Source organism: Myotis nattereri (genome assembly GCF_964212035.1).
Source record: "Myotis nattereri genome assembly, chromosome: 4".
Classification (NCBI taxonomy): domain Eukaryota; kingdom Metazoa; phylum Chordata; class Mammalia; order Chiroptera; family Vespertilionidae; genus Myotis; species Myotis nattereri.
The window spans coordinates 94,603,101-94,623,039 of NC_138079.1; the positions used below are offsets into that span (position 1 = coordinate 94,603,101).

A 19,939-nucleotide genomic window follows, 5' to 3' on the forward strand; every position below is an offset into this window, starting at 1 on the left:
TGATGTCTGCCTTGGCACAGGACAGGTGAGTCCTATTTATCTGCCATGACATAAAAGACAAGGTCGAGAAAGCTGGGACTATGGTTAGCCCGAGTGGGAACTCACAGGCTGGAATTTGGGAGGATGGGAAAGGTAGATCACCACTAAAAAGCAATGCCTAAAGGCAGTGGCTAGCCTGGCATTGAGGCCACTCAGCTATCCTCAATTACTTTCTTGCTTTACCCTTCTCTCAAGATTCTATCATACTGCTTTGGAATCTCAATAACCTCTATTTTATACAGCAGGCAGTTAAAGCAAAAATTCTGGATCAAATCCTGCTTCAAATTTTGCCTTGAGCCTCTTATCTCATAGTACTAAAGTTGGCTAGTCCCACTTGAGTCTTCTGTCCCCCATATGCAAAATAAAGGGCCAGGCCAGAAATTCTCAAAAAGCATGAAAAGAAACAATAGCTCCGTAGGATGGTAGCAGCTATTATGTGGAATCAAATAGGTTTCCATGATGATTTTCTTTTGGAATATTGCTGGATTAATAAAAACATTTTTTAAAACTGCAGGACTTCTCAGATCCTTTACTAGTAAAATAAAAATTCACCTTAAAGTGATTTGGATAGGCAGAGTTCCCTAAATTTACTTGAAAACAGGAAATGCACCATACAAGGTAGTCTCTAAAGGCCTTTCACCTGCAAAACGTTATAATTCTTTGCTGATTTCCTTTGAGAATAGATATACAAAGAGAAGCATAACCAATGGCTGGCTCATTTTACTTCTCGCTTGTGAACGTGATATGGTGGTTGGTTTTTAACCACAGTGTTTAAGTGGTTCAAAGTAAGTGGCAACCACTGGGGTCCTTTCTTTAGTAGAACATTTGAAGATAAATCAATTGGGTTGAAAACAGCTGAAGCAATTTGTTCCTAGCAGACTAGATTATGTCAGTGACTTTAATGATGTGATTGGCAAAATTGCAGAACCATGTTGATTAAGGTTTTTGTTTTTTAAAATAGCATTGTCAGCGTAGCTGCTATGAAGGTTTTCAATCTGAAAGTCTTGAGTAGCAAAATCCTGCTCAAGCTGTGTGCCAGACTTAGTTTTGCAGCACAGTGAGGGGTAAAGCTATATGATAACATACACACTATTGGAGCCTCCACATGTGTGGCGGAGTCCTAAGTGCCTAACTCAAATGGTTCTCCCTACGGGGGAGATATCCAGCCTAGAGCAACTCCAGCTGCCTGTTTCTGTCTTCAGAGACAGACTGTTCCTTCTTTCTCTACTCAAAAGAGGCCACACCTGTTTGATCTACCCTATTACCAGTCCGGTTACAAATAAATGTAAACTCTTCATAACAATAGTTTTCATCAAAGACTATTTCAAGGTCAACACTGATATATAGGAATGAATGTGCAGCGACTATTAACCAGGGCATCAGCAAGATGGCCTATAAAATTAAAATATATTATCACACTTGACCCCACTGGAGATTTTGATGGAAGAGATCTAAAGTGGGTGCAGCATCTGTGTTTTGTTTTGTTTTGTTTTTAAAACAAACCACATATCCATCAATAGGAGACAGGAAACGCAAAGTGTGGTTTACTCATACAATGGAAAGCCACTCCAATAAAAAAGAAAAAGCTGTTGTTACTGGCAGCAACATGTGTGAATCCCTCAGACATTAAGTTAAGTGAAAAAAGCTAGTTACCAAAAAATATACAATGTAGAATTCAATTTACATGAAGTTTAAAAATGAGCAAAGCTAGTATAGGGTATTAGAAATCAAAATTGTAGTTTCTATCGGGGGGGGGGAGTGGGATTAATCATGAAGGGGCACAAGTGTACTTTCTGGGGGTGATGAAAATATTCTGTACATTGTTGTGAGTGATGGTCCACACAGAGGCAAACAATTTCGAAACTTGAACCGAATCCTTAAGAGAAGTGCATTTTATTGTATATAATTTGTACTTCATTTAAAAAAAATAGCCTAACTTCCCTGTGAGACCCCAAAGTCCATGAAATGATCATCTCCACATGAGGGAAGGGCCTAACCCAGCTCAGCCCAATTACAGTCTCAAGAAAGGGACCCCTTCCCTATTTTCGGCCTCATATCACAAGACCCTTCGTTTTCACGTATCTTCCATAATTCTCCACCCTTTCTCTGTCTTTTGGATAACAAAACTCTAGAGAACTCAACATACAACAACCAGCTTAATAATAAACCCACTGGTGTCCAGGAACTGTACCTCTTTTCTGTCTCCATTTCAGTAGCCACATCTGTATTCTTGGAAGAAGTCCCGTCCCTGCTAGGCCACCCCGAAGAGACCTCTTATGGAGCACCTACTATGTGCTAGACCTTGCTGGCTCGCTCATCAAGGTGATGTCATTTTCTTTTTAAAACAAGACTGAGATGTGGACCAATGTCACCCCAATGAATTTAATAGAAAAATAACCATGAGAAGTAGATATTTTTACTGCCCTCCCCATTTTCCAGGTTAGCAATGAAAAAGAGAAGATAAGTTACTGGCTCAAAAGTGGTATCAGGCTGATAAGTGGAGGATGCAGGGTTGGAACAGTGACTGCACAACCTCTTAGCATTTAAGGCCTCTTTTCTTCCAGGGCATGAGAGGAGAAAAGCAGAGGTGGGCATTGGAAGGAGAGAAATAGTAGAGCGTAAAAGGGGCAATGGTCCTGCCCTGACAATGCTTTTCGTGCCCAGTGGCCAGAAATCAAGCTAACCAGGCCCCCCACACCCAGGCAGTCCATGCTCTCTGGCTCACCCCTGCTGGGAGCTTAGAAGTAGCGGCCTCGGGGCGATTTTCATTTGGTATAACTTAGAAAACAAGAAGGAAGCAAGTGGGGGAATGTCAAGATGTCTTTACTTTTCGGATTCTGGCTCTCTGAGCTCAGAGGAGTGGGTTCCCGCACGGGGGTGGGTGGCAAGGCATAGGGAGAAGCATTGGAACAAATTCAGAGAGAGAGAGAGAGAGAGAGAGAGAGAGAGAGAGAGAGAGAGAGAGAGAGAGAGAGAGAGAGAGAGAACGTCTGTGCGTGGAGGGGGGATTGCTGTACTCAGCGCAAGGCACCGGGGGAGGAAGAAGCTGTAGCGGAGGAGCTCTGAATAATTGATTCTTCAGCCGCACCAGACGACCAGGAGCGGGCGTAGAGCGTGGTTTCAGCACCACGGATAGCGGCGCGCGCCACCGCAGGCGCCCCCGCTGTCAGCCAGCCACCTATCCTGGCCTTGTCGCCAGCGTGCGCTCTGGGAGCGGGTGGCAGCGCTCCGCGCCGCCGCCAAGGGACTGCGGGGTCTGTCTCGGCCCGCCTCCGGGGAGAGCGGCTGCGGGCGGGTGACGCCTTCGCCCGACGAAGCTCCAAGCCTCTCCGGCTTTCGCGGGGGCTGCTGCGTCTCACCGACTGGGAACAAGTCCCTAAGTTGGCGTGGAGGCGCCCCTGTCTTCCTCCTCCTCTTTTTCCCAGGCGACCGCAGCAGAAGCACGCCCTGGGAGCCCGGTTTTCCCAGTGCTGTGAACCAGGGTGATCAGGCGCTCTCGGGACTCCCGCCGCGAAGTGGGGAGCTGAACGCCTGGCCCGGAGCTGGCCCCGCAGCAAAGGGCCTGGAGGGAGCTGTCTGCCCCCTCCCGCATCTCTTTCGGCCGCGGACCGCGGGGATCCCCGGTTACAAGCGCGCGCGCGCTCCCACACTCACTCTCGCACACTCGTCCTCACACACACCAGCCCGGAGCCTGGGCTGCAGAGAGATCTCTCGGGCGCGCTCAGAGGACTGGGAAGCTGCTGTCGGGAGTGGGGCAGGAAACCGAGCTCTGGCTCTCTGAGGGAGGCGCCCAGGGCTTAAACCGGAGCATGGGGCCGGATGAGCACTGACAGTCGCGGCTGCAGCCATCAGCCCTGGAGATGACCAGGAGCGGCCACTGCTGAGAACTATGTGGAGAGAGGCTGCGGTGAGTGCTGGCGCGGGACGCAGGGCCCCTTTGGGAAGAGGACGGTGGAAGGCCTGGATAGAGGTGGGCGGCAGGACCGCAAGAGAGTCGTTGTATGGGAATGATCGCACCTCCCTCGGGGATTTGGGACCGCGGGAGCCCGAGTCCTTTTCCCTTCCCCTCTCCTCCTGCCGGCTCAACGCAAACTCAGCCATACCCCCCCTACTCCCCCTACCCACCTCATGCCCCCCCCCCCCCCACCTCCTTCAGCAGCTCCTGGTCGCACAACTCCCAGCAGCCGGCGCTGGGGAGGTGGTAGGGGGTGAGGGCGGAGGTGCCCTGTTAGCTTCTCGTGGGTGGATAAATTGGGGCTCCGGGTTCTCCTGTGCGCTCTAGAGAGGAGCTCTCCATATGGGCCACAGAGTCTGAGGATCCGGTCTGGGGGCGTCTTGGTCACGGAGGTTCAGCTCCCCCTCTCCTGTCGAGCCCCCTGTATGCACATAGGGACTGCGAGCATTGCAGACTGCAGCCCGACACCCCCACCCCAGTCTCGCTCTCCCGACCCGTGGGCTGACCCGACTCTTCCCATCTTCGTAGAGCCCTGCTGCAGAGCCTCCGGCTGGGATAGCCGCCCCCCGTGGGGGCGATGCGGGCAGCGCGGGACAGCCAGGGGAGCGCGCGGGGGCCGCAGCATGCGGAAACCCGCTAAACCCGGTGGCTGCTGAGGCGGCCGAGATGCTCGTGCGCGCAGCGCGCCCCACTGCATCCTCGACCTTCTCGGGCTACAGGTACGTCCCAGCGGGAGACTCGGGCTTGGCGGGATGGGGAGGAGGAAGACTCGACCCAAGCGAGAGCGGGAGAAGGATAGGGAGAGAGGGAGAGAGAAAGCTGGCGAGGGAGTATCGGTAGCTAGGCGAGAGAGGAGCACCAGGGGGCGCTGCGGCACCGCAGTGCTCACTCATAGAGCTCTGAGGTCGGTGCGAGTTCTCCCCAACTTCCCCAGGCTCTGGCAGTGCCCGCCACAGGGCGCGCGCCTGTGCACGCGTGCACGACTGTGCTGGTATTTGCAGGCACGCGCCCCTGTGTACCTGGCGCGGTGTCTATGTGTGCACTGCCTGAGTCCATGTGCGGACTCTGGATGGCCGTTGGCACCATTACGGTGGCCTGTGGTTGTGCGCAGAAATGCGCGCGTGCCTGTGAGCGAGTGGAGCCCCACCTGCCCACGTGCACCTAAGACTTGATAACAGGACCTGCAGTGGAAAGCCTGGGGAGGGGTTGTGCAGTTTATGTCGGTCCGAGAGCTTCTTAAAAGCCTACCTTTAGCCCCACACACGTTTTTTTGCCAGCTCCCACGCACAGGCCCGCGGACGACCTCCTCTCCGGAATTCTGCATTGCACACAGCGCGCGTGAAAGAGAACGTGTGTGAATCCGTGCGTGTAGGGGGCGGGCCCTGGGGTCACTTTCTTCAGGGCCCCTCAGCGGGAGGAGGGGCGGGTCCTAACTTCCTTCAGGCGCCCCGGAGACTGGAGCGCAGAAGGGAGAGTTCTCACTCGCAAGCTCGTGGGTTGTACCTGCGGGAGAGGAATGGGGTCCGCAGCGGGTGCCGCAGGGAGCCAGGTCTGCGCTGCGTCCCGCGCGTTCGCAGGGGGCGGGGTCAGTCAATTCCCGGGAGCGCTGGAGCCCGGCTACTAGTCTCTACGCCGCCTCCGCACGCCCGGCTGATCTGTAGTTCGCTCCTTGTGAGCAGGGGGCGGGATTCGTAACTTGGTCCGCTCTAGCCCGCGTGGGAGAGGAGTGGGTGACAGGTTTGCTCTGTGCGCCTACGCTCAAGGGCGGTGGTCCGCAACTAACTTGGTGGATTCGGTGGGAGATGTGGGCAGAGTCCGGCATGGCGATTGAGGCATGAGAAGGAGGGTGGATGAGAAGATGGATTTACCGCCAGGGTTGGAGAATTAGCTCGGATTGGAGTTGGATAGAGTTGGCGATGTGTCTAGTGACGTGGATGACGTCGGGGATCGGGAATGGAGTAGGTGACTCGGGCAACTTGCGCTGCGGGTGGGCTCTCTACCTGGCTGGTAGAGCAAGGGGAGGGGTCTGGAACCCTGGCTCACCGCAGCCCTGGCTCTCCCTCTCCACCTTGCAGGGACCATAAGTGGCGACTATGGGCAGACTGGGCTATTGGACCCTGCTGGTGCTGCCGGCACTTCTGGTCTGGCGCCATCCGGCGCAGGGTGCGGCGGCGGAGAAGGGTACCCCGGCGCTGAACATCGCGGTGCTGCTGGGTCACAGCCACGACGTGACGGAACGTGAACTGCGAAACCTGTGGGGCCCGGAGCAGGCGACTGGGCTGCCCCTGGACGTGAACGTGGTAGCACTGCTGATGAACCGCACGGACCCCAAGAGCCTCATCACACATGTGTGCGACCTCATGTCCGGGGCGCGCATCCACGGCCTGGTGTTTGGGGACGACACCGACCAGGAGGCCGTGGCCCAGATGCTGGATTTTATCTCCTCACAGACCTTCATGCCCATCCTGGGCATCCACGGGGGCGCATCTATGATCATGGCTGATAAGGTAAGGCCGGAAGCGATGGTCTACGAGGACTCCAGAGTGCGCTAGTCATAGGACAGCCACCCAAGGTCTTCGGGAGCCCCTGGTATCTTCTTGCTATGACAGGGTGTCGTGGCCACTGACTCTGGTGAGAACCAGGTCCCACCTCTCCAGCCCAGAAATGAATGGAAATGCTTTTTGTCTTGGGTCTGAAAGTGGGGTACTCAGAGAGGCACTCTGGGTGTGCCAGGAAGAACTTGGAAAACACAGAAGTGTGATAGGGTGGTGGAACGCTTGGAGATTTCTAAGCAGTTTACAGATACAAACCTGGGGCCACTTGAAACAACATGGTTTACATTCATATAATATCGTTACCAGGTTGCTTTGTGGAAAATGTCCATTTTTTCCCTCTTGTGGTGACTAAAACTATTTCAAAAAGGATTAAGTATGGGTGTGCTGTGGAACAAAATGCAAAGTGTTTATAGGTAAAGCACAAAAGAACAGAGAAACGTCATGCTTCCGCGGCCCCAAGAAGGGTGGAAAGTTTGAGAAGCCCGAACAGCCACACGAATGTATTCCTCTAGCAGAGTGGGTGTGAGCGGAGAGGAGAACTCACTGCAGACCCAGAGCATGGAGGGCCTGACGCTTTCCTGTTTGTTCCTGGGGTGAAGCTGGAAGGGTTTCCAAGGCCCTCAGATGGAGGGGTTAGCACCCAAGGATGGGTTTTGGTACTGAAGTCTGAGAGTGTCAGAATGAAGAAAGGTGTGTCCAAATTTCTTGGCTTAGGATGAGAAGGGAGGGTCTTTCTGTGGACCAGATGGGAGCGTTGGTTGGCAGAGGAGAGGAGAGAGACTTGGAGATTTGAGTGGGATATTAGGAGGGCTTGGTTTGAGAATTGTCCAGAAGTGGAAGGACTGAAGACAGTAGGAAGAAGCTGAGAAGTGAGAAAAAAAGGAAGGATTCGAGTTGTGGGTGCATTGTACCTCTGTTTAAGCTCCAGCAAGTGAAAGGGAGTCAGGAAGGGGAGGAAAGGATAAATGTACTTGTGTGCCGTGGCCCCCAGCCCTGAGATCTTCTTGGAGTATGTTCCTTAGGTAGGAGGAGACATCTTCATGGAGCGAGCAGAGATGTGTCATAGCGCTTTCCTTCTGATGCTCTCAAAGCACTTTTCTATTCAATTCATCAAATCAGATTCTGCCTCTGCCTCAGCAATTCCCACCAGCTCTTTTGGGAACTATATTAATTCTTTCAGGTCTCCTGGGCTGCAGTACATTCAGCCCAAGTACATAACTGATGCAGTATCTTATTAAACATTCATTTAAAATGGTTTGCAGCCTAGCAAAATTCATATGTGTGGTTGAGCATTTTCCCAGCCACTTCTCAGTTTTGGGGTTCTTTCCTGGCATGAAAAAAGTAGGGAAGAGCTGTGCCCTGCCATGAAGGGATGGACCATTTCAGAACTGGAAAGGGACTTAGAACTTAGAGTCTACGAGAACACCCTGCAACTTTTCGGTGAAGTGACTGAGGCGTAGGGCAGTTAAAGACTGGGCCAAGACCACACAGTGGGTGATGGAACTAGATATCTGGGTTTTTTTTGGTCCTAAGCTGTAGATCTCACATTCTACCAAAGTCAAGCCTATTCTTTAACTTTGTCATCCCATCTTCAGGAGGGTCAAGGAATTTCATTTTATGGGAGGTACTGAGCCATGGAAAGGTGCAGCAAATCAGAGCCCACAGAACTTGCACATAAGTGACTAGCAGGAGTGACCAGCCTTCTGATGAAGATATTAAAAAGGAGGAGAACAGTGTTTTCCAGCAGGGATTTTAGTATCTAAGCATTACCACCAATACCTCCTCCCTTCTGAAGTTTTGACCAAAGGAGTTATACACAGAAAACAATAGCCATATTGAAAGTGAAATTTCTGGATTGACTAAGGCCCAGCACAATCGGTGGAGAAATCTGATAAAAGCTGAATTGGAGAAGGTGGCTGGAGGCTCACTCAGGCTGGGATGTCAGAGCTGGCAGGTGTGTGGCTCAGGCTCTCTCCTGACTCATACATCCAACTGCAGGCAAAGCAGCAGGAACAGGGAATGGGCTCCTAGCTGAGCACTCCCTTGATAGGCAGTGACCCTTCCCACTGTGAATGGCAGGCTCTGACTTACTACCAGCAGCTGCTCCTCTCTTGAACAGGGTGTAAGGAAGAGAGTTTTGAGAAGTCCAAGAGCTATGGGTGGAAGCATTCTCCTCTTCTTGGAGTGAAAATTCCTTCTAGGGATTGGACAAGAGAGTAAAGAAGAAAAGGGATGCCCTGGCCAGGTGGCTCAGTTGGTTGGACAGTCATCCGGTACACCAAAAGATTGCAGGTTCGATTCCCGGTCAGGGCACATACCTAGGTTGCAGGTTGGATCCTGGTCGGGGCCCTTACGGGAGGCAACCAATCAATATTTCTCTCTCACATGGTTTTTTTTTTCTCTTTCTCTAAAAATCAATAAAAAAACAACAACCATATTCTTGAGAGAGGATTAAAAGAAAAAAGGAATTAGGAAATGCCAGGAGGGAGATGAGAAAGAACATTTTCAGAGAAATCAAGATTAGAGAGAGATTTAAGAGGGGGTGGAGAAGAGAGGAACAAAAGATCCCTGACTCAAAAATGGTGAAGGAAATTGTATATTTCTTAATGCTGGGGCTTTCTGAGTTGGTCTTGTTGGCAGGGAATCAAATATGTCAGTAGGGATAATATTGGGGTACATGTTTGGCTCCACATATGGAATGTGCTTCTGAGGTTGAGAAGGATTGGGTTAGAGAGTGGTATTTTGAAAAACCTGGATGTGTTAAAAAAAAAGAGATCGTCTGAGACATGAACAGCCTAGTAGCACATCAAGTTGGCTAGTGCCTTTGCCACCTGTTTCTTTTGGAGCTGAATGCCGAATGCTGAATGCAGTTTGTTTCACTCTGAAGACACAGACCACCTTGCTTGGTCTGGTTGGCCAGTGGTGTTTATGGCCACAAAGTCTGAACCTCTGACAAGGCCTCTCTGTTTCCGCCTGTGATGACATTCACTTGGTAAAGCCCAGAACATAACTGTGTTTTCGCTTCGAAATTGGTAACAGGATAGTGCCCCTGTGGATAACCATGGCACTTACTTCGATTATCAGTTACATTGAATACCTCTCCCTACCATTTTACCTTCCCCTCAGTCTACTTGGCCCTTGAAAAAAAAAATAGAAAGTTTTATAATAATTGAAATGTGTCAAGTGACAGATTTTTGTGGTGTTAATTGAATTTACAGTGAAGATGTTACTTTCTGCTTCTATCAGTGGGTGGTCTTGAGATATAATTAAGTTAGAGGTGGGAATAATGATTGCTGTACATAAGTTCTAACCACATCTTGGTTTGGCTATTTTGATCCTGTCCAAGTGGAATACATGGAAGTTGCAGTAGCAGCCCCTGTAAGTCAAGCATATGCACCAGTCCTATATGTTTCTGCTCAGTGTCCTTACCTCCTCCTTCCCTGTCCCTCTTAGAAATTTCTAACTCTTTCATAGGGGAAAAGGCAAGGCTCAGATGTTAACTACATCTATCCATGTGGGTTAATGCTTTAGGTGTTATGTCCTCATCTCCTCCACTAGAGTGCAAGTTCCCTGAGGACAGATATTTTTTTAAGTACGTTTATGTGTATGTGAAATAACAAATACTCCTTCTCTACAGTTTATAGAAACGTCTTTTCATTGCAGAGTACCTAGAAAATACATTAAAATTTAAAGAAGAAAATAAAAATCTCCCTCTAAATCCTATCATCAGGAGTAACCACTGTTGAGACACTTGGGTCTATTTTCTTTCAAGCTGTGTTTATTTCGTTATAAATTATGGGTTATACTGTCTATATGGTTACCTTTATTGTACTTTGCACTCTGTGGCTTTCTTAGTCAGAAGATTCAGTTTTTCTTTAATTCTGGAAAAAAATCTCAGCCATTATCTCTTGGATGTTTCCTCTCCAACATGATCTCTATTGTCTTCATACGTAGCTACTCCATCAATCCTCCATGTACATTAACTTAAACATTTTTCCCCCTAGTTCTCTATTTCTCTGTGCTATGTTTGGGAAGGTTTCTTCAATTCTATATTCCAGTTAACCAGCTCTTTTCATTTGTGTCTGGTCTATTGTTTTGCCTATCTGCTAAGTTTTTCATTTCAACAATGGTTTATTTTATTTCCAAGATAAATAGCTAGTTTCTTTTCATGCCTTCTCACTTTTTTTGATTTATAAAAAGCTCTTCTTACCTTGTGGATGTAAATACCACCTCTGTCTCTTTGAGGATTTAAAAAATACTTGTCATAAAATCCTTTTCTGATTGTTCTAGCATCTTTGTTTCTTCAGGTATGAATTCTTCTATTGGGTGAGTCTGATCATTGGATGTCCTCAGATATTCCCTAATTTGTGTTTGTAACTTATTTTCAAGGCAGTTTTATGTATTCTCCTGCCCTCTATCTGTAAGGATGTGTGCTTTTAAATCAGAGCTCATATCAACAGCTCAGATCAGAGCTGTCTTCCTGCGCTACATACCCTGTGGTGCAAGCTTGGGTCCCAGTCTCATGTGGATGGCTTAATTTTGGCTCCTGGACACAGACAGGAGCATGCTTTTTGGCTGTGACTCATGGTGGATGGTGCAGATATTCCGACCCCATTCATAACTAGCACCACTGTTCTGTCCCTCGTCCCCTGGTGGATGTTGGGACTTCTGCTCCCATGGCTCATAATGGACCCATCCGTCCATGGACCTTGTGGCTTTGATTTCTACTTGAAATTGTAGAGTCCCATCTTTTGGTTCAGTTATTTTTAGGGAACCCTGTCTATTTTTGATCTGATTCCCTGTGCTTATTTCCAAGTACTACTATGTAAATTTTAAAATATCTATAAATTCTATGTTTTAGGAGTAGAAGAGGGAGGTTATTGAGTGTGTTCATTCTGATTTTGACTCAGTTATATTTCACAACCTGCTTTTATTTTTTCAAACTTGATCATATATTCTTGGAATTTTCCCTTATCAGTAAGTAGACTTTTCAGACATGATTTTAAGTGGCTTCAGAGTATTCTGTTTATTCCATAATTATTTTAACTGTTCTTCCTTATTGTCTACCTTTTGTAAGTTTAATTACTAGTCCACATGTGTGTTCTCTCTGGCAACTCGTGCTGCCCTTGATCTTGGCATTTGTTACTTGGCCTATGTTTGCTGATTGAATGAATGAAGCCATTGGTTCTGTTGCCAGCCTGCTGCAGTTTCTGGGCGAACTTACCACACTGTGGTTCAGGGCTTTCCATGCGGTGTTTGTTCCCTAAATGCTGACTAATTTCACAGGTGTGTGCCAAGTCTCCTCTCCTCTCTAGAAGGAAGATAATTACTAGCCATCTCAGGGATTAACAGAAATTGGGGGGTTCCATACAGAAGGCCGTGTAGCGCTGCTGAGTAACAGCCCATCAGCAGGAGGTGGACGTTGGTGCCCTTGTAACCCGGCAGCTCTGGAGTTCGGATGTGAGTGACGGGCCTTTCCATTAACCACTAAAGCTCATGGGAAGGGCAGACATGCACATCAGAATGTTGGTGGAGCTCCCTCAGCTCCTACTGCGGAGGCAATGGAGGCATCGGGTAGTTCCTGGGAGTGGGAGGCCTATATTTAGCCTACTGGATGAGGCATGTCAGATGCAATCATCCACTCCTCCTCACATAACTCATTCGGGAGCAACAGGCATCACCCGAGAGGCATGACTAACTTCCCCAGTGGCCCCGGGGGTCATTGGTAATCACACGGACCCTTGGTAACTGTGGCCTGGTGGATTTCAAGGGGGGAGTGCTTATCTTCTTGGTAGCCTCAGGTGGAAAATGCTCCTCTAAGTAGAGTGGGGAGGGGAGGGGTGAAGGAGGAGGATGGGTGGGGAAGGGACTGGAAAGAGACAAATAGAATCTTGTTTTTTTAATGAGTTGGTGGTTTCTGATAAGGCCATGGGGTCATTGAGAGGTTATGTTATTAACCGGTGTGTTTCCTTTGTCCGGCACTCCTCCTTATTATTCAAATTTAAATTGCTTGCCAACATTTTGAAGTTAGTTGCCAACATTTAAAGACATGACATTTAAAAAAAAAATCCAAATTTCATGATTCTTTGAAAAAATCAGAAGGCCTGATCACACTGGGCCCATGTTTCCCGTGGCAACAGTGGGCTGGAGATAAGCAGCACCCCTTCCCCTCAGACAGCGCAGGTGCTCTTTCTCTTCTCTCTTTAGTCCTCAACGTGCCCACTTCACCCTTTGTGCTGTGGACTTGGTCCTGAAGGCATTGGGCTTGTGATCCTTGAGGTAGGAGGTGGAGAAAATAGCTGTTCTTTGTTAGGAGGCCTTGCCTGGGCATCTCCTTCCCTCCCAGGGGCTGCTCCTCGGTTGGTGGCTAATTCATAGTGTGCACGTGGCCACGATGCTGTGTTCACTGCTGCCACCAATGTGGTATTTTGTCCTTTTAAGCCCACAGGCCTTCAGTCCTTCTCAACCAACCACTCGAGTCGGAAGATCCCAGAAAACCTTAGACCAGAGGTTCTCAACCTTCCTAATGCTGCGACCCTTTAATACAGTTCCTCATGTTGTGGTGACCCCCAACCATAAAATTATTTTCGTTGCTACTTCATAACTGTAATGTTGCTACTGTTATGAATCGTAATGTAAATATCTGATAGGCAGGATGTATTTTCATTGTTACAAATTGAACATAATTAAAGCATAGTGATGAATCACAGAAATAATATGTAATTATATATGTGTTTTCCGGTGGTCTTAGGCGATCCCTGTGAAAGGGTCGTTGGACCCCCAAAGGGGTCGCGACCCACAGGTTGAGAACCGCTGCCTTAGACAAAGAGTCTGAACCTTAGGCTCTCCTGAGGGAGCTCCACCAACATTCTGATGTGCATGTCCGCCCTTCCCATGAGCTTTAGTGGTCAATGGAAAGGCGCATCACTCACATCCGAACTCCAGAGCTGCCGGGTTACACGGGCACCAACTTCCACCTCCTGCTGATGAGCTGTTACAGGGACTTTTGTATGGAACCCCCCAATTTCTGTTAATCCCTAAGATGGCTAGTAATTATCTCCCCACTAGAGAGGAGAGGAGGCTTGGCACACACCTATGAAATTAGCGAAATGAGGGTTTGAGGTGATATTATCTCTAAGTCCCCTTCCAGCTCTGAAAAATTGATGGCCTTCAAGAAAAGGCTGGTGAGAAACATGCATATCTGTGAGCAGTGGTTGTTTTTAGGCGGTAAACTTATAGCTGTCATAATTTTTTTTAAATTAAAAAAGGTCATTGCAGCATGGTTAATAAGTTGGATCTCAAGTTAGGGCGTCTGGGTTTCAATTCAGAGTCCATCACGTATCTGCTGGGTGATCCTAGGCCAGTTCCTTAATGGCTCTGAGCCTCGGTGTCTTCATCTTCAGTATGAGAATAATAATAGTACCTACTTCCTAGAGTTGTGCGATTTAAATGTGATAATGGATGTAAAGTATATAGCTCAGTGAGTGACTTGTAATAATAAATACTTACTACAGAAAATCTATGTATGATGTCTATATTTTGTAGTTTCTAGTTTTCTCCAATGTACATGCACTTTTTAGTAATCAGAGGAAAATGATGAAGGGTGAAGAGGGAATCCCCTGCAGGAAGCTGGGAATGAATTCCACAGAACCCTTAGGAATGGAGAGTCCAACATAAAATGACTCATACTTTCGTAACTGGGACTACCAGAAGCTTCCTTTGAGTTCTTTGCACTTGCCATGAGCTTTATGGCAAACTGAAGATTAGTTATGGCCAATGTGAAAGTGTCTATAAGCAGAGACTGTCTCAGTGACCTTTGCAGTAAATAATTCCACCAATTGGATCAGATGCTTGCTCAGGGCTTAGGGATTTAGGGCGTGACCAAATATAGTTTTTATTTCATCTCTGCCAAGGATAAAGTAATTCAGTGATGGCCTGGGGAACCTGGCAGCCCCAGGGACATGATTAAAGAATCCCTTTGTGCAGATGAGAAAATAAAGGTCCTGACTTTTGCAGTGATTTTTTTTTAGTCACACAACCAGAATCCAGGTCTTTGGGGGATTATTCTTCTGCTTTTATTTTATTGCTCTTTCAAGTGAATCATTCTGAATGCAGTTAGTGTAGGGAAGGGGCTTAGATTCAAGAGAGACAACTGATTTTGATGTTAATATTTTGGTTGTCGTAACTAAAATGATTAAGATGTTGGGTGATGGAATGAAAATTCAGAACTGCTTTTGCAGATTGAAATGATGAGTGCATACTCCAGACTGCACTGGTGGGTTTAAGGAGGATTTGCACTCTTGCAGGAAGCAGATGTGGCTCTCCAACTAGAGTTGAGAATGACTTTTGCAAGGGTCATGAACTAGTGAAGTGCCTGCTGAATCTGGCTCATGGGTGCATTAGTATTTTATTTACCACCACAGTATTTAAAATGCTTGAATTTTAATGTCTTTAGATGAGGCAAGCATTGTCAAGTTCACTAGAGCCCTCCACGCTTGCTGTTATTTCATATATAGCCAGATTCACTTTTTATGCTAACTGCATGGTCTCTGCAATCATTTGTGATTGTGACGCCCCTGCCCCCCCAGTCACAGGGTTTTTTATTTGTTATTTGCTTATTGTTTTGCATTGAGCAGATGCTCCTCAGATTCTAAGTAGTGATATGGCTTTTTAAAAAGTGAAGTCCACATTTTTAGAAAGATAATGCCTGAATCAGGATTGGTGATAGCTCCATTATACCTTCATAGATATAAATATAGATATAGATATAGATATAGATATAGATATAGATATAGATGATATAGATATATAGATTAGATATAGAGATAGATATCTATATATCTATCTCTATATCTAATCTATATATCTATATATATCTATATATCTATAGATATCTATATATCTATAAATATATATCAATATTTATCAATATATATATATTGATTTCAGAGAGGAAAGCAGAGGGAGGTAGAAACATCAATGATGATACAGAATCATTGGTCAGCTGCCTTCTGCACGCCTCCCACTGGGGATGGGCCCTTGACTGGAATTGAACCCGGGATCCTTCAGTCCGGAGGCCAACGCTCTGTCCATTGAGCCAACCAACTAGGGCATACCTTTTTATATTGATAGGAGTGCTTTCTGCTGCAAGTAACAGAATATTTGACCAACAATGGCTTATACCATTAAGCTATTGAGGATTTTTTTGTTTAACAAGGAGCCCCAGGTATGGTTTGGTGACTCAGTAACCCACCAAGGAGTCAGGTCCTTTTCACTTTGCCTTCCTCAGCTGCTGATTCCTCTTGGTCACAAGAGGGCTGCTTCTTTCCGGCCATCACATCTTCACATGCCAGCCTTTAAAACAGGAAGAAAAAAGGATAGAAAAGAAGCTTTTTTCTTGACTCTCTACCTTCCATTTGAGTAGACTTCCCTTACATTTCATTGGCCAGAACGAGTCATATGCCCCTTGAACATCACTGGTAGAGAATAACAATCAGGATTTGTCTCCAGGAATGGATAATTGCCACTGAAGCAAAATTTGCTTCTGTTAGCAGGGGTGTAGGAGCAATGGCCAAATGGTATAACACCATTACCTGTAGACTGGACTTATTTCGGGTGTGGGGTAAGGGTTACTATTTAAAGATGAATGTTGAAAAATTGCAGTTTGTCCAGAGGAAGAGCCTTCAGGATTATGTGGGATCTAAATGACATAAGAGTCTCAGAAGAAATACTTAGGGAAGTTTATCCCAGAGAAGGGAAATCTCAGAGAGAATGGGAGAGAGGTTTCACTACTCCATAGGCTGGTAGGGGATAGAATGTTTAGCCTTAATATTCTTTTGTTCTGGGGACAAAACTGAGGCCAGAGGATGAAATTAGAAGGAGTAAAGTTTCAGCTTGATATGGGAAATAAGCTTTGCAAATTTGGTCTCTGATAGAAACCTGTGATGTTTTATAGAAGAATAAATGTCTGTCAGATGTGACTGAGCGGCGAGTGACTGCCTGTCTGTCAAGAACGGGCTGGCGAGTTGGACTCACATTGGCCAGACGGGATTGGGCCACCTCTGAGGTCCCTTTTTTTTTTTTTTAAATCCTCACCTAAGGAATTTTTTTTTTCTAGAGAGAGCGGAAGGGAGGGGGAAGAGGGAGAGATAGAGATAGATAGCTAGATAGATAGCTAGATAGATAGATAGATAGATAGATAATAGATAAACATCAATGTGAGAGAGGGACATCAATTGGTTGCTTCCCGCACAGCTCCACCTCCCCGACCTGGGCTGGGTATTGAGCACCAATCAAGGTACATGCCCTTGACCAGGAATTGAACCTACAACCCTTTTGGTCTGCTGGCCAATGCTCTAACCATGGAGCCAAACCGGCTAAGGTGCTGAGGTCCTGTTTAACTCAGAGACTCTGTACCTCTCAAATCCTTGAAAACAATTTTTTTACAGTCTCCAAGTCCTGGAACTTTAGGCCCTTGGATTTGGCTGAAAACCAACATCCCCACTTTCTGCAAGTATATGAGTGATTCAGTTTAAATTTGCCCGGCATGGGGGAGGAATTTATGAGCCCTGCATCATCGCCTCAAATCCCTAAAGGACTTTACATCATCCTGAAGGGTAGATGATATTTGAAAAGCAGAAAACCTATATAGGTATATGTCAACTCTCACACACATATATAAATATAAACATAAGTAGGTCAGCCGGCATCATATTTACTAGTGGAAGTGTTTTTGGCTAAGAAGCACATCTACAGAAGACGGTGTTTAGAATAATTGCCACCAATCTCCAAATGGGAAGCACTTGCAGTTGCATCCAGTTCATCATGATTACTTATTAAAGTATATTTCATTTTTGCACATCTTACTGTAGTCATCCTTTTACATTCTAAAGAGATAGACTGAACCAGCCGTGGGCAAACTACGGCCCGCTGGCCGGATCCGGCCAGTTTGAAATGAATAAAACTAAAAAAAAAAACAAAAAAAGACCCTACCCTTTTATGTAATGATGTTTACTTTGAATTTATATTAGTTCACACAAACACTCCATCCATGCTTTTGTTCCGGCCTCCGGTCCAGTTTAAGAACCCATTGTGGCCCTCGAGTCAAAAAGTTTGCCCACCCCTGGCACTGAACCCTCTCTGACTTTTCAGTTGTCAAATTACTCTTTTTTTGGTCTGTTATACCCCCCTGTGTTTTGAGCATTTGCTTAGGGCATAAAATGCCCTGGGGACTATTCTGTTGTTTATCTACTTTCCCTAATTTGCCCCTCACATCTTCCAGGGAAAAGCAGAACCTGAAATTGCTTTCCTAATCCTTTGTCTTTCCATTCAAATTTTGCAGTGTTCTGTGTAATGGAAATGGCTGTGTTCTTTCTAATTATTTATTTATTAGAAAGAGCTAACCATGTGCAGAGTAAAAAAACAAACAAACCCCAATTAATAGCATACAGCATTCAGAGAAAGGGTATTTGCTCAATACTGCACAGCAGACCCTCAGACACACATTCTTCTCCACGGAGGTGACCATGTTACTCATTCAAAGAAAAAAATTAAATAGGAACGGTGGCTTGTTCCCTGTAATTTAGGTTGAAGTTGGTATGTGACAAGGACCTGTTCCTCTTTTAAATCTCACTGACCTGAAAGAGGTGAATGAGTTTCTCTTGCTCCCCAACTGTGCCTATTTCCCCAAAACAAAATAACGACCCATTCTAGAATATAGGATCGCTTCTGAAAAGCTCTGGCACCTCAAGCTAGACCCACAGACTCACCCAAAGAATTGAAGATAGTTGGAGGTGGTGTGGGGGAGAGTCATGATCATTTTATACACTGATCAAAGCAACGGACCCTCCCCAGAGGAACCACCTTCATAAGTATGCATTCCCTATTTCGTTCAGTTTTGGGGCTCACAGACCCTCTGAAACCCATTCATAGATCTTCTTAGAATTCATTAATTTATTGGTTTATTAATATGTTCATTCTTCAAACAGTTATTGAGCCTGTACCCTGGGCCCAAATATTTTATAGGTATATTTATCATCCAAATATTTGCTTTGATGTAACTCAGAACCCAGTTGGAGACAGGCCTCAGAGTTAGGAGCTAGTAATTATCTTCCCACACCTGTGAAATTAGCCAGCGAATTGAGGGTTTGAGGTGATATTATCTCTAAGTCCCCTTCCAGCTCTGAACAAATTGATGGCCTTCAAGAAAAGGCTGGTGAGAAACATATGTATCTGTGAGCAGTGGTTGTTTTTAGGTGGTAAACTCATAGCTGTCATAATTTTTCAGTGCATTTATGGTGGGGATGGTTTGGAGGGCTGTGGGACTATAGAGGAGGGCACCTCATTCAGAGGCCTGAGGGTGGGAATTTGTCAGAGAAAATGCCCTACAGGGCTGTGCTCTAGACTCGAATGAAAGAACTCCTGAGTTAGAAGAGGCTGCCCTCTATGTGCCTGCCCTGCGGTTGCATCCAGCTCAGTGAAGGATGAGCTGCAGAGTGGAGGAGGCTGGCTCATGGAGGACCAGACGCCAGTTTACAACCTGGGCCTTTCCCTCTTCACAGGCTCCTCAAGGCTGCCCGGCTCAAGTGTTGTTTGGATAGCTCCTGAATTTTCCTCTGGAAGGCAGGTCTCACGAGCCAAACATTGAGCTTTTTGCCAATTTCTGTTTTGTTGTTGCAAACGGTGGAATGTCTCCTGCTCTGTTTCCTCTCTTCCAAATTAGAAAACTCTAGCCCAAAAGACCGGGTGGCATTTGAAATCCACATTGTCTTGCTTGTCTGTAGTTCTAGGGCTGAAAGAACCCCCACATATTTGCCAGGTGAATTGTTTTCAAGCTAAGATATGTGTAGGGATGAGGAAATGTAGTATTGGCTGACTTTGGTGAATAGAGCCAAAACCACAGGAAGGGGTGTTAAGTGGGATGAAATGACAGGCTTGCTGTGGCTCTGGTGGTAGGTGACGGGCATGGCTTCCACCCATGGGATCTGGGAATGGTGGGCTTTGGGTGAAGCCTGAGCTTCCTGGTCAGATTACGCTTTAGTTAATTGCTGGTGGTTTGGTCTTGGTTAATTAGTACTTGAATGCTACTTGGCAGCATTCAGAGAAAGACTTTAATCATGGAAAATTTCAAGCACATAAAAAAGTAGAGAGAATAGTATGATGAGTCCTCGTGTTCCCAGCTTCAACAATTATTATTCTTGTTTTATATACTTCATCACTCTCCTTACCCCTACCATGGGGTCATTTTATAGCAAATCCAAGACAGCAATATATTTCATCTATTAAAATGTCAGTATAAATATGTATAATGTCAGAATAAATATATCAGTATATATCGCAAAAAGATAAGAATTTTAAGGACTGTTAAAAAATAACTTCAGCTAATATGAGA

The 19,939-nt window shown here is 46.4% G+C and overlaps 1 protein-coding gene across 2 annotated transcripts in view; it reads left to right on the forward strand.

The window, feature by feature from the left end:
• Window positions 1–3,013: 3,013 nt before the first annotated feature.
• The window catches only part of GRIN2A (glutamate ionotropic receptor NMDA type subunit 2A), a 371,825-nt gene continuing 354,899 nt past the window's right edge, over window positions 3,014–19,939 (forward strand). The window contains exons 1-3 of one of the 2 annotated variants that reach the window (XM_081089521.1): window positions 3,014–3,946; window positions 4,523–4,713; window positions 6,070–6,501. In XM_081089521.1, coding sequence (XP_080945647.1) covers window positions 6,088–6,501 — 414 coding nt within the window. In that variant the 5' untranslated portion in view covers window positions 3,014–3,946; window positions 4,523–4,713; window positions 6,070–6,087. The remainder of the gene's footprint in view (window positions 3,947–4,522; window positions 4,714–6,069; window positions 6,502–19,939) is intronic. The other variant, XM_081089522.1, reaches the window with a different exon arrangement.